General features: G+C 63.8%; 4 protein-coding genes across 4 annotated transcripts; 2 read left to right on the forward strand and 2 right to left on the reverse strand.

The window, feature by feature from the left end:
- Positions 1-387: 387 nt before the first annotated feature.
- MNEG_6485 (hypothetical protein) lies at positions 388-879 on the forward strand (the record flags this gene model as incomplete). Its single annotated transcript, XM_014045038.1, has 1 exon — positions 388-879. A coding segment is annotated over one exon (492 nt), but the record flags the coding sequence as incomplete, so codon positions are not given.
- An 830-nt stretch (positions 880-1709) lies between these two features.
- Positions 1710-4031, reverse strand: MNEG_6486 (hypothetical protein; the record flags this gene model as incomplete). The annotated part of the gene is made up of 4 exons (XM_014045039.1): positions 1710-2278; positions 2547-3171; positions 3434-3593; positions 3910-4031. The coding sequence occupies 4 exons, from the start codon at positions 4029-4031 to the stop codon at positions 1710-1712; spliced, it is 1476 nt and encodes a 491-aa protein (XP_013900493.1).
- Positions 4032-4707: 676 nt separating this feature from the next.
- MNEG_6487 (hypothetical protein) lies at positions 4708-5139 on the forward strand (the record flags this gene model as incomplete). Its single annotated transcript, XM_014045040.1, has 1 exon — positions 4708-5139. The coding sequence occupies one exon, from the start codon at positions 4708-4710 to the stop codon at positions 5137-5139; it is 432 nt and encodes a 143-aa protein (XP_013900494.1).
- Positions 5140-5952: 813 nt separating this feature from the next.
- MNEG_6488 (hypothetical protein) lies at positions 5953-11538 on the reverse strand (the record flags this gene model as incomplete). Its single annotated transcript, XM_014045041.1, has 7 exons — positions 5953-6527; positions 6772-7393; positions 7649-7791; positions 9578-9790; positions 10224-10251; positions 10346-10849; positions 11437-11538. The coding sequence occupies 7 exons, from the start codon at positions 11536-11538 to the stop codon at positions 5953-5955; spliced, it is 2187 nt and encodes a 728-aa protein (XP_013900495.1).
- Positions 11539-14271: the final 2733 nt, after the last annotated feature.

Raw genomic sequence — 14271 nt, forward strand, 5'->3', positions numbered from 1 at the left:
CCTGTGCAGGCGTGGTGCGGAGCGGCGGCGCCGGCGCCTGGGATCCTAACATGCTGCGGCGCGGCCTGGAGTGAAGCTCGGCAGGTGCGTGCTGCACACGCATGCACGGCTTGCAGCAGGCACCCGCACCTGCAACGCGGCCAGGCACTGCCTCGCCTGCCCGCCTTCCCTCTCGCCGCCCTCCCGATTACTGTCTGAATTTCGCACCATCGGACAGCGGGACGCCGCCTCCCCTGCCCAGCACCCAGCCCCAGCCCCTCATTCCGCCGCGTCCCCTGCGCCGCCCCGTGCTGCCCCCCTCCTGTCATATGAAGATACATGCCTGTGTTGGTAGTACAAACGCACATGCACTCGCTCTCTCACTGGCAATCGCACCCACACCCGCAGGCGGTCAATGTGTGCTCAGCGCTGCAGTCGCGCGGCCTCAGCGCCGCAGACGCCGCGCGCGTGCTCGACTCTGGCCTGGCCCTGCGCCTGACGCTCTATGTTTCCGCCGATGACGGCAACAGCAGCAGCAGCAGCAGCAGCAGCAGCGAGGCAACCGCGGACTCGAGCGCCGGAGCTGGCGCCACCGCCGCCGGCCGGCTCGCTGACTTTGCGTTCGGCCTGCAGCTCGACGATGGTCGCTGCGAGCGCTTCTCATTTGAGAGCCACGTGCGCAGCCCGTCCTCTTATTTCTTCTACAGTGGCCGCCGACGGGCCCCGGAGGGCGCCGGCTGGCTGCGGGCCGAGCATCTGGTCGTCAAGTGCCCGCGCGGCTTCCGGCGCGCGTCTGTGCTGCTGCGCGCGCGCGGTGCGGCGGGCGGGGCCGCGGGCGCGGCGCCGGCTGTGAGGTTTGGGTCGGTGGAGCTATATTTTGTGCCGGCCTACGAGCCCTGAGGTTGCGACACTTTACTTTGGGTGAGGGGGTTGAAGGCTGTGACGGGCAATTCTGATTCTGACCTATGACTTGTGTTGGAGTGGCTGCCATGCTCACTTGAAAAGGATTGTGTGTGCGGCACAAGAGGGGTGCCCGACACCCGGACGGCGTCGTTCTGGCAACTTGCCCGCTGCCGCCCACCACCCCTCACTGTCACTCGTACTTGTGGGGCCGCTGCCCACTGTTCTGCGCTCGTGCGCGCCCCCCTTCCATGGCCATGGTGTACTCAGGGGTGGGCCCGTTGTTCTTATATTTGGGGGGGGGCACCTCTGTTGGGCTGGCAAACCAATGAAGCGCTCACAACGAGCGCTTGGTGGCATGTGCCTCACCATGCTGCCTTTGCGAGCAGTAAACAGCTGGGCCGTCTGTACAGAACACAGTGCCACCTTCTCGTCTGTACTATGAGTTTACTGCGCTCAAACCCTACATGCGTCCGGATGCGCTGCTCGACGCATGGCGCCTGCGTGTGCTTTAGGGTGATAGGCGTCTTGCTTGCCGCAGGCCCATGCGCCTGCCAGTGAACGCCGCACCCAGCGCGCATGCACGCGGGTTTGGCCCCTTTCCTGGGGTCTGCTGAAACCGGGAAAACAACATCGATGCACCAACCTAAGCAACAGCATTCCATCAACTGGTCTGCAATGTGCAGGGTTTTGGCCGCATTTATTGGGCCCTGCTGCAATGACAGCGGGCGTTGCCCCGTCAACCGCATGGGTTGCGGGGACAAGCCGCTGCAACAACACTGACCGCTGCCCATCGCCCGCCTCCTTCTGTATCATCACATCGCTCATTGTTACGGCCTGCCGCCCCTTGGCATGCAGTCCCAGCAGCAGCATGCCTCCGGCTCCTTGGTGGCGAGCCACCCATCGGCAGACTTGTAACGCCACCAGGTGGTGAGCTTCAGGTTTGGCAGCCGCGTGAGCGGCGCGATGGTGGCACACCTCTGAATCTTGGGTATGCAATGCAGCTCCAACTCAGGGATCCCCCTGAGGGCGTCCGCGGACCGCTCAGACATTGCGACCTCTGGCCAGCAGCTGTGCGACAAGACGAGGCGCAGCACCCGCAGGCGCGGCAGGGCCCCGATCGCCTTGAACAGCGGCTCTCCCGGCAGATGGTAAGTCACCTGCACCTGCAGCTCCCGCAGCTGCCGCAGCGAGCGCACTGCTCGTGCCCAGGCATCGAAAGAGGTGCAGTGGGCCGTGAACGCGGTGAGGCTGGTTAGGCCTGTCAACGCTGATAGGGCTTCGATTGCGTTTGGTTCCCTCCACGAGCCCCTCTGATGGCTGGAGGGCACGTACATGGCCAGGCGCTCCAGCTGGGTGAGCGTGGCCAGGGCCGGCAGCACGTCCGCTTTCGCGAAGTCTGCGGCGCGGCGGGGGTGCGGGGGTTGGATGCTGCGGCAACCAAGCACGCGCACGCTTGCTGGTTGGTCGTGGTGATGCCCCAAACCCAGCATGATACATGAGCTCGAACGTGCAGAGACACCCACAAAACACAACACACACACACACACACACAAACACACACACACACACACACGCGCGCGCGCGCGCGTGCACATGCACACACATACACACCACACCACCCCCTGCCTTGAGCCCACCCATACGTCTGCCATCCCATGACTCACCGTTCAGCATCACGTCGAGGCTCCGCAGCTGGGACAGGCCAGACAGGCGGCGCAGCTGCTGCGCCGGATACGGCACGGCAAGGCGGGTGTCAAAGGGGGCTGTGTTATCGGGGACCTGCACGCTGCCAGACCCGTCTACCAGCTGCGCCGCTTGCTCGCGCGGGCAGGTTCCGTACAGCTTCAGCACCACCAGCTGGCGCAGGCCGCCGGCCAGCACCCGTAGGTCTGCCCTCTGGTGGTTGCAGTCGCTCAGGTCCAGGCTGGTGAGGCCCGTCAGCCGCGCGAGCGGCGCGACGCTGATCGACCATTCCACCGTCGTCGACAGCTGCAGCCGCCGCAGGTTGCACAGCGGCCGCAGCAGCGCCGCCACGGCGCGGACGCGCCGGTCCCAGGTCGGTGCGCAACAGGGAGCCGCGGCTGCCACGGGTGATATGACGTCCTCCAGTGGGCCATCATCTTCAGTGCTGCATGCCAGGACCGCCGGCTTGGGCGCGCAGGGGAGCCTGCTCAGCGTGAGGCGCGCGGCGCGGATCTGGGGCGCCAGCAGGTCCCGCCACGCCCGGCAGACGGGCAGGGCCGCCCAAAGCCCGGCGGGGCCCAGGTGGGGCTCGAGGGCGTCGAGGATCTGGGGGGAAGATGCGGCAGCACAAGAGCATTGTTGGACGTATCATCTCCCAACAGACGCGTGGCAGGCAATGATCTAGCCTTCACAGGTAAGTTGGGTGAACGGGGAGGCCCCACCAAGGATGTTCATGAGTCTGCAGCGCAGGCGCGGCAAGGCGTTGCCGAGAAAGACAGGTGCGGCGGGCGCCATTCGCATCGGCCTGCCCAGCAACCTGCATCACCATGCTCCAGGCGCCGCGCAGGACGCCAGCGTGCATGCGCACCTCGCATGTAAGCAGGGTGGCGGCGGCGGCGGGCAGCGCTGCGCCCGCGCGGCTTCCGCTCGGCCGCGGGTGCCGCGCGCCTGGTCGTGCTGTTACAATGGCCTCGCAGGGATCGGGCTTGAACCTGGCCCCTGATCGTGTAGTTGACGCCGCTACATCCCTGCCGGCACAGGCCAAGAGCGGGCGAGGCGCGGGCGACAGGTTTGGCACACAGGCTTTGGAACGTCCATGCGAAGCAGATCGCTGCGCTGCCAGCATTTAGGCTGCGGTCGTGTCCAACGCGCCGGACGCACCCGGCCGGTGAGCGCCGCGTCCTCATGGTAAGAACGCGAAGAGGCCTTTGCGAAACTTTTGAATTGCGCAGCTGATCAGTGGCGGGCTGGCGAACAAGATGTGCTCCAGGTTATTATATTGACTCCAAGTACCGTGCATTTCTTGTTGTGGGGTCGCTCATGGTACCGCATCAGGTCGCACACCCTACCGTTGGCGCCAGGTTGGCGCAGGTGGCGGCGGCGAGCAGGCGGTGAGGCACCTTGTCAAACGAGCGGATGGTGATGCGCCAGATCTTGTCAACGTTGCAGCCAAGCCAGACAGGCATGAACCTGGACGCCACAACTTGCTGCGCTGCATGCCACCGTTGTCACCGGACGTTTCTGTGTGTGCACGTGGCGCCGACTTGACTTTGATTGACCTGGTACCTGCAACACCGCCTGCACCGTGCTGTCACTGATGGACACATGTGTACACACTGCCGAAAAGGTGTGACCCCATTGCATTGCACAAGCAGTGAAGCGATGGCGGCCAATTTGGGAGCGGTCGCTCAAAGCACACCGACGCCTGCTTGTGCCTGCTGCATCCTGCAGGATGCAAGCCTCTTTCAGCTGACATAGACTTGCGGCAGGTGGTAGCTCCAGCTTCAGGACAGCGGCTACAGCATATGGTGTGTCCGAGGCTACCAAAGCAGTTCTGAATCTTTTGTTTGTATATACTGTAGGAAATATTCAGCAAGTTTGGGAAGCTCCATCCGCCGCGAGACGTAGCGCTGCCTTGCTTGCCCGCACACCCCCAGGACAGCTGGACCTTGTCCTTGGGCTGTGCGTCAGTGCCTCACGCGGCTTTCCCTCCCAGTTTTCTGGACACCGAATGACACTTGCCCTCTTCACAGTTCAAACGCACACTCACCAGCTCAATCACTCACTTACGACCGCAACCTCTCGGCAGCAGGAACTGCAGTCGCGCGGCCTCAGTGCCGCGGATGCATGCTCGACTCCGGCATGACCCTGCGCCTGACGCTCTCTGTTTCCGCCAACGGCGGCGGCGGCGGCGGCAGCAGCAGCAGCAGCAGCAGCAGCAGCAGCAGCAGCAGCGCCGGCGGCGGCGAGGCAGCCGCGGACTCGAGTGTCGGAGCTGGCGCCACAGCTGCCAGCCGGCTTGCCGACTTTAACTTTGGCCTGCAGCGCGACGATGGCCGCTGCAAGCGCTTTTCATTCAAGAGCCACGTGCGCAGCCCGTCCTCTTACTTCTTCTACTGCGGCCGCCGCCGCGCCCCGGAGGGCGCCGGCTGGCTGCGGACCGAGCACGAGGTCGCCGCGTGCCCGCAGGGCTTCCGGCGCGCGTCTGTGCTGCTGCGTGCGCGCGGCGCTGCCGGCGGCGGCGCGGGCTGTGAGGTTTGGGTCGGTAGAGGTGTGTTTTGTGCCGGCCTATGAGCCTTGTGGTTGAGACACTTCACTTGAGTACAGTAGAGGGGGTTTAAGGCCGTGAGGGGCAATTTAGATTCTAACCTTCGACTTGCGTGGGAGTGGCTGCCACTCTAGCTGACAAGAAAAGTGCGTGCGGCACTCGAAGTTTGCCTGACACCCGCACGGCGTTGTTCTGGCAAGGTGCCTGCAGCGCCCACCACCCCTCACTGTCACTCGTACTTGGGGCCGCTGCCCACTGTTCTGCGCTCCTGCGCGCCCCCTTCCATGGGTGTACTTAGGGACGGCCCCATTGTTTGCATGTTTTTGGGGGAGGCACCTCTGTTGGGCTGGCAAACCATGGAAGCGCTTGGTGGCATGTGCCTCACAATCGATGCTGCCTTTGCGAGCATCGCCGGGCCAGGCCATCTGTACAGCAATGCCGCCGCGCCACCTTCTGGTCTGTACAATGATTTTACCGCGCCTCAATGCTACGTGCGTCCCGATGCACTGCTTGACGCATAGCGCCTGCGTGTGCTGCAGGGTGATAGGCGTTGTGCCGCAGGCTCACGAGCCTGCCCGCCGCGCCCAGCGCGCATGCACGCTGGGTTGGCCACCTTTCCTAGGGTCCGCTGAAACCAGGAAAACAACATGCACAATGCCAAGCAACAGCAATTAATCAACCGCTCTGCAATGTGCAGGGCGTCGGCCGCATTTATTGGGCCCTGCTGCAATGAAAGCGAACGTCGCCCTGTCAACCGCGTGGGTTTCGGCCAACAAGCCGCTGCAACCAGACTTGTTCCTGCCCATCGCCCGCCTCCTTCTGTATCAACGCATCCTTTGTCATATTGGCGGCTCGCCGCCCCTTGGCATGCAGTCCCAGCAGCAGCATGGCCCCGGCCCCGCGGTGGACAGCCACCTGCGGGCTGGATCGTGAGTCCACCAGGTCATGAGCTTCAAATTTGGCAGCCGCATGAGCGCCGCGATGTGGGCGCACCTCTGAATCTTGGGAATGAAATGCAGCTCGAAATGAGGGACCCCCCTGAGGGCGTCCGCAGATTGCTCGGAGACGGCGAGCTCTGGCCAGCAACAGTGCCAGAGGACGAGGCGCAGCGTCCGCAGGAGCGGCAGGCCCCCGATTGCCTCAAATAGCGGCTCCCCAGGCAGATGTAAACTCAGCTGCACATGCAGCTCCCGCAGCTGCCGCAGCGAGCGCACGACGCGCGCCCAGGCATCAAAAGTGCTGCTGAGGTCCACAAACGCGGTGAGGCTGGTTAGGCCCGTCAGCGCTGACAGGGCGCCAATCGCGTTGGGCTCTCGCCACGAGCCGCTTTGGTGGCCACCGCACACGTACATGGCCAGGCGCTCCAGCTGTGTAAGCGTGGCCAGGGCCGGCAGTGTGTCCGCTCTGGCGTGGTCTGCAGCGCGCCCGGGGTGCAGAGATTGGGCGCCGCGACAATCAAGCAAGCGTAAGTCGCTGGTGGGTTATGCCGACCGCTGGCAGGCCCAGCGCAGCTGCAGCCTGGTACATGAGCTCACTCACGCATACACACACACACACGTAGATACGCGCTAAGATACACAAATACATAATGCAAACATCTCAATATCCCCTGCCTCGAGCGCGCCCTTTGCACCTGCGCGTGCCCACCCATGACTCACCGTTCAGCATCACATCGAGGCTCCGCAGCTGGGAGAGGCCAGACAGGCGGCGCAGCTGCTGAGCCGGGTACGGCACGGCGGCGCACATGTCGAAGCGAGCTGTGCAATCGGGGACGCGCACGCTGCCAGACCCGTCTGCGAATTGCACCGTTCGCTCGCGCACGCAGCAGGTTCCGTACAGCTTCAGCACCGCCAGCTGGCGCAGGGCGCTGGCCAGCAACCCCAGGTCTGCCCTCTGGTGGTTGCAGTTACTCAGGTCGAGGCTGGTGAGGGCCGTCAGCCACGCGAGCGGCGCGACGCTGACCGTTTCCCCGAGCGTCGCCGACAGCTGCAGCCGCCGCAGGTTGCACAGCGGCCGCAGCAGTGCTGCGACGGCACGGACGCGGCGGTCCCAGATCGCTTCGCGCTGCGGCCCCGCGGCTGCCGCCGCGACGTCCTCAAGTGGGCCGTCGTCGTCACTGCCGCACGCCAGAGCCACCGGCTTGGGCACTCGGGGGGCGCCTTCCAGCGTGAGGCGCGCGGCGCGGATCTGGGGCCGCAGCAGCTCACGCCACGCCCGGCACACGTGCAGGGCCGCCCACACCCCGGCGGGGCCCAGGTGGGGCGCGAGGGCGTCGAGGATCTGGGGGGAGGATGTGGCAGTGCAAGAGCATAGTTGGACTCAGCATCCCCCAACAGGCGCGTGGCAGGCGTCGATCTAGCCCCTACAGGTGAAATTAGGTGGACGGGGAGGGCCCATCAGGTAGTTCGTGAGTACTTGTTCTGGTGCTTTTGCTGAGGATTGCGCAGCGGGCGCCGTTGCCATTGGCCTCCCCAGCAACCTGCAATACTGTGACCATGCTCCAGGCGCGTGCAGGGTGCCAGCCCGCATGCGCACCTCGCGTGTAAGCAGGGCAGCGGCGGCGGCGGGCGGCGCGGCACCCCTTGGGTGCGCCGCGCGGCTTCTGCGCGGCCGCGAGTCTCGGGCCCCTGTTTGTGCTGGCACGGTGGCCTCGCAGGCATTGGGCTTGAACCTGGCCCCTGATCGTGTACAAGACACGGCAAGGTCCCTGCCGGCATAGACCAAGAGCGGGCGAGGCGCGCGCGACAGGCTCAGTGCAGAGTGAGGTTTCGGAAAGTCTACGCGATGCAGATTGCTGCGCTGTGGAAGCCAGGATACGTTTGTGTCCAATTCAGTGAGCTCACCCGGCCAAGGAGGCCCGCGTCCTCATGTTGGGAGCGCGAGGAGGCCTTTGCAAAACGTTTGAACTGCGGACGTGATCTGTGGCTGGCTGCTGCATAAACTACCGGTACATTTGATGACAGGTTTCTCATTGTGGGCTCGCACACCGTACCGGTACCGAAGTTGGCGCAGGTGGCAAACCTGCCGCGCCCGAGGCCCCGAGCAGATGGTGCGCCAGATCCCAGTGGCTAGATCACGCCAACCAGCCATACCAAACCAGCATGAATCAGGACGCTTTAACCTGCTGGATTGCATGCCATGTCACCTTTCATAACAGGGTGTTTCCATGTTCAGTGCCGCCCTGACTCCGATTGACTTGCAACACCGCTTGCACCCTGGCTGCAAATGCCCGCACTTGAATCATGTGCGTGTGATGGGCGCAATCTCGCCACGTTTTCAGGGCAAGCTGGGCGGTTGCTGCAACCACCGGCCTGAAGTTGGACTATCGGCCAGGGCTGTTTCTTGCACAGCACTCCGCACTGGCTGAGCATGTGCGCCTGTGGAGAGCAGTTGGAGCTGGGTAGGCAGGGGCGTCACGAACCCTGCCAGGTACACTGGTCACGTCTCCGCGCTCTTACGCACCAAAACCCCACCTTTGCACTCGCTCATGTCATATAAAGCATGAATCTCAACCTGCTGCGTTGTTGAGTTCCTCATACAATTTCAAGCCTCCATTCAGTGTACAGGCAGCTATGCAGCAGGGAACCCCCCATCCACTTCGAATGTGTTTGAGCGCTTTGCTGCTTGTCGCACACTTGGCACTCGAAGCCCCCTGTGACACGGTGACAGTTGACTACGAATCCAAGGTGACGCCAGGACTGGATTGCATGGATTACGGAACGGGCTGCAATTCCACCGGCCGCTGCCCACTGCCCGCCTCTTGCCAAGTGCTGTAACAACACATGCTCATCGTGACGGCTCGCCGGCCTTCTGCATGCAGTCTCAGCAGCAGCATGGCCCCGCCCCCGTGGTGGGGAGCCACCTAAACGACCTGCAACCCCACCTGGTGGTGAGCTTCTTACTTTGGCAGCTGTATGTGTGAGCGCCGCGATGGTGACGCACGTCTGAACCTTGGGCATGCAATGCACGCAATGCAAGATCAGGGATGCCCCCTGAGGCCGTCCGAGGACAAAATCAACTGCGAAGTTGCACACAGCCAATCATCACTTTCAGGTGATCTGAGGATCACTTGGGTGATCTGAGGATCACTTGGGTGGCGTGGCTCAAGGCCCAGGAGCTGGTGCGTGCGTATGTCTTTGGGGGAGGGGTAGGCCCTCACAACCAGAAGGCCGGCAGCATATCACTACTCTCCCACCTAGCCAAACACCCCTCCATGTCAATCATCCGTTGGGGCGCATTTCCAGCAGCAGCACGCCCCTGGCCCCTTGGTCGCGCGCCAGCTCCCCAACGACCTCCACCAAACTGTCAGCCGGAGGTTGGGCAGCTGCATAAGGCGTGTGACGCTGGAGCACTCCCTGATATTGGGCTGGATAAGCAGCTTAAGTTGAGGGATACCCCTGAGGGCGTCTGCTGACCGCTCTGATGCGTCGCGGCGCCCAACTTCATAGAAGTACGGCGCCACACAGAAGACCAGGCGCAGCGCCCGCAGGCGCGGCAGGCCCTCAATCGCCGCAAACAGCGGCTCCCCTGGCAGAGTTTTGTCAATGTGCATCTGCAGCTCCAGCAGCGCGCTCAACGAGCCCAAAACCTGCGCCCACGCATCAAAGGCGTCACCGCGGGCCCCAAACGCAACAAGGCTGGTCAGGCCCGTCAGCGCAGCGAGGGCGCCAACTGCGCCTGGTGCACACCATGAGTTTGTGTGTGGGTCAAAGGGCACAAAGGGTGTACACGCCCAGGTGATGCAGCTGGGTGAGCATGGCCAGGGCCGGCAGAGCGTCCTCTTTGCAATCGTCTGCGGTGCGTCGGGGGTTGCATGGCATGGGTGCTGCAGCGACCACGCATGCACATACAGAAAATGCGAGCCATTGAAGCCGGTGGCAGCAGGCTCCCAGCCAGCAGCTAGGGCGCCCCAGTGCAACCACATGCTCAATCGCGTGTGCAAACATACCCGTTGTACACACGAGCACGTGGGTGGGTACACACACACGCACGCACGCACGCACGCGCGCACGCGCGCACACACACACACACACATACACACACACACACACACGGCACCGTCCCCTGCCTTGAGCCCTGCTGAAACCACGGCAGCCCTCCCATGACTCACCGTTCAGCATAATGTCGAGGCTCCGCAGCTGGGAGAGGCGAGACAGGCTCCGCAGCTCTTCCGGCGGGTACGTACCGCTTGGCCTTGTGCAGGACGGACTCTGAGTAGACGGAAACGCGCACGCTGCCAGAACCGTCCAACAGCTGCGCCGCTTGCTTGCGCGGGCAGCTTAGATACAGCTTCAGCACCGCCAGCTGGCGCAGGCCGCTGGCCAGCACCCGTAGGTCTGCCCTCTGGTGGTTGCAGTCGCTCAGGTCCAGGCTGGTGAGGTCCGTCAGCCACGCGAGCGGCGCGACGCTGACCGTCTCCCAGTGGGACGTTGACAGCTGCAGCCGCCGCAGGTTGCACAGCGGCCGCAGCAGCGCCGCCACGGCGCGGACGCGCCGGTCCCATGTGGGTGCCCGTGACCCCGCCTCAGCCGCCGCCGCTGCCACGACGTCCTCCAGAGGGCCGTCGTCTTCGGCGGCGAACGCCAAGACTGCCGGCTTGGGGGCGCTGGCGCCGCCTCTCAGCGTGAGGCGCGCGGCGCGGATCTGGGGCCCCAGCAGCTCACGCCACGCCCGGCACACGGGCAGGGCCGCCCAAAGCCCGGCGGGGCCCAGATGGGGCGCAAGGGCGTCGAGGATCTGGGGGGAGGATGTGGCAGTGCAGGAGCATTGTTGGACACAGCAGTGCCCGGGAGTTGCGTGGCAGGCGGGACCTAGCTAGTCTCTACAGGTAGAATGGGGCGGAAATGGGGTGGGCAGGGCCCAACGAGGTTATTATAAATGCTTTGCGCGCAGGCGCAGCAAGGCGCTGACAAGGCCTCCTCGGCCTTCCGACCGCGCGTCCGGCGCCACCTGCATCGGCCTGCCCAGCGACGTGCGATTATGCGACCATCTTCCACGCGACAGAAGCATGCCAGAGTGCATGCGCACCTCATGCGTGAACAGGGCAGCGGTGGGTGGTGCGGCGCCCCTTGGGTGCAAAGCGTGGCTGCTGTTTGGGCGCAATTCTTGAGCCTCTGGTTGTGCTGTCACGTTGGCCTCACAGGCATTGGGCTTGAACCTGGCCCCCGACCGTGTAGTAGACGCCGCAAGGGCCCTGCGGGCATGGACCAGGAGGGGCGAGGCCGCGAGACATGTTGGCACCGAGGTTTCGGAAAGTTCGCGCGAAGCAGATCGCTGCGCTGTTGCAGACAAGGTCACGATTGTGCTCATTGCGGTGAGCTCACTCGGCCAGGGAGCTCCGCGTCCTCATGGTGGCTTTGCGAGGAGGCCTTGGCAGTTGAATCATTGAAGTGTGCAGTTGATCTGTGGATGGCTGCCGCACACATTTTGGACAATTCTGTGCTCTACAATCGTAGGTATGGGTGACAAGAATCGCAATATTGGGGGCATATTGTATGTTGGTATGGGTGTCGGCGGCAACGAGCAGACGGTGATGCGCCTGAGCGAAGCTGTGCCGACGTCAGCCCGCAGGCACAGCTCCCTTGCCAGCAGCTGCGCAGTCGCGCCAGGGCGGTGCAGGAGTGCACGCAGACCTTTTTCTTGGTTAGTTCGGGGCGGGGGGTGCGGGCGCGTGCCGGGTCACAATAGCATGACAGAACTTTGCGGCAGGTGATGTTTCCAGGTACACGACGACCGGAAAAGCCTGTGGTATGCCCGACGTCATTGAAGCATTGCTGAGTCTGTTTGCGAGAAGTTCCGCCGGATGTCCGCCGCGACTGACGGCGCTGGTGGGTGCAGTGGCCCAAGTGGTGTACACTCAGCAAGGGCTCGAGACTCTGTACGTCCAGCGCGCAATCGCATGCGCATGAGGCGTCGGCATGGGCGCCAATCCGCCATGCGCACGGCACTGGGGGGGGTGGCAGCCACCACTGCCGCCCTGGAGTGGGACGACGGGCCAGGGCTGTTGCGTGCGCGAAACTCCACTTCAGCTCTGCATGTGCGCCTGGGGGGAGCGGTCAAAGCTGGGTAGGCAGCGCCACCACCCAACCCGCCAGGCCGACACCCTCACAGCATAAGCATGGAATTAACCTGGCGCAGTGTCAAGTTCCTCGTGAAGTTTAAGCCGTTGATTGCTATGTGCTGTGGTGATATCATTTGTAAGTTGATCCGCTGGCTGGTTGACGCCGGGACGGGCCCAAGGTATTGCGAACGTGTCTGCGGTCACCGTGACGACACGCAGTGACCCAGTTACCTTTGATCCTCCGCACCGCAAAAAAGCACCACCCAAGGCGAATTTCGCCTTTCCTTCAATGACAATGCGGTTTGCTGTATGTAAGCGCTCTGATCAGCGGTCATATATCCGGTTCTGGATCTGGCGTGAGCACGGATCACAGGTGCAGCGCGAGTTTACACCGTGCAATCCGCGGGATGCTCGATTTACCGGGATGTGCGGCATTCAAACATTAATCCTTGGCAGCCATGGCACCAGCTGACCGGCTCCACCCCGCAACCCGTGCCGAATCACTCGCCACTTTGCGCGCCTGTCGCAACTGCGTGGCGCCCCGCTGCGCTCACTGTGCTGCCGCCCTCACTGTGCTGCCGGAAGCTGACCGCCTGCCCGTGGATGTGGCCGCCTCCTCTCGCACGCGATCCAGCACACTTGCGGGTGCGTCGTCTCCTGCTCATGCACCCGCCCACATTCCCTCCCCCCCTTGGAATTGCCATGACACCCCCGCCAGACCCAACGCTTCCCTGGGCAACGACGCGGCGGCGACGACAGCGGCCTCCCGCCGCCTTCCCAGCAGCTTCCCAGCAGCTGCCGCCATGGCAGGTGCGATCAAGCCGTTCAAGGTGGCCGTACCTGACGAGGAGCTGGCCTATCTGAAGGAGCGACTGGCCACGACCCGCTACCCCGACATCCTGTCAGACATACGGCCCTGGCAAGATGGCACAGATCTGGAATACTTCAAGGTTTGGGGGCACTCCATGTTGCTGCATGTGATTGTGGTCTGTGTTTGCTTTGGAGGGCGTGGCACCACCCGGGCACCTTCTGCCGTGTGCGTGAGTCACCGGCTCGCACCCCGCCGGCCGCGGGCAACGCATGCGCATATGGCAATGCGGGCGCCAGGAAACAGCGCCGGCAGCTGCGACTCACCCGCTCGCACACCTGCGCCTCCACGGCGAGCACTGGCAGCCAAAGCACCCAACGTCTGACATCCAGCCACCAAAACGCCCCACTGAAATCAAGTCATCTCGGCCCCGGATGTTGCTCGCACCTCTAACATCTAAAAACCCTTATGTGGAACGCCACACCCTCGCGGGACCCCCAGGGTTTTGTCGAGTACTGGCGCACCGCCTACGACTGGCGCGCCTGGGAGGCGCGGCTCAACGCGTTCAGCCAGTACACCTCGACCATCCAGGCAGGCCGGGGCCGGGCGGCTGCGTGCACGGCTTCGCCCCTGCGACAGTTTGCGTATTGCTTGTGCCTCATTCCGGGGCCGGCCCCACAACCGGCCCCGCCTGCCGGGAGCTCACGGTGTGGCGCTGCCGCTCCCGATGGCGGCGCGGCCTCGCTCCAAAGCTCCGGGGCTGGGTGTTGGGTGTTTACAGCGCCAGCAGCCTCGCGCAGGTGCATTTTTGTGCGGCTGCGCTGGCCCTGTCCCTCGTCGGCCCCTGTTGTTGTGCCATAGCAAGGATTGATCGGCCCTTGCAGCCGCCGTCGCCGGCACTCCCCGCTCCTCAACCGCTCTGCCCGTCCCCGCCCCCAAAGCCTGCCCATCCTTGACGGAATCGCCTGACAGTCATCCAACGAACGGACCGCCATCCTTTCCAGCGACTGCCACTCTTTCACTTGACTGCCAACCCTTCGATTGACAATTTCACTTGGTGTTCGTTTGATCGACTCTACCCTAGCCCCCCCCCCCGCCAAACCCCATAGGGCATAGAGCTTCACTTTGTCCACGAGCCCTCGCCAAAGCCGGGCGCCATCCCCCTGCTGCTGCTGCATGGCTGGCCCGGCTCCTACTTTGAGTTTTACAAGGCGCTGCCCCTGCTGCAGGCGGGCGGGCGGTTCCACATCGTCGTGCCCTCGCTGCCTGGTGAGGGGGGGAGGACGGGTG

The sequence above is a fragment of the Monoraphidium neglectum genome (assembly GCF_000611645.1).
Source record: "Monoraphidium neglectum strain SAG 48.87 unplaced genomic scaffold scaffold01057, whole genome shotgun sequence".
Lineage (NCBI taxonomy): Eukaryota > Viridiplantae > Chlorophyta > Chlorophyceae > Sphaeropleales > Selenastraceae > Monoraphidium > Monoraphidium neglectum.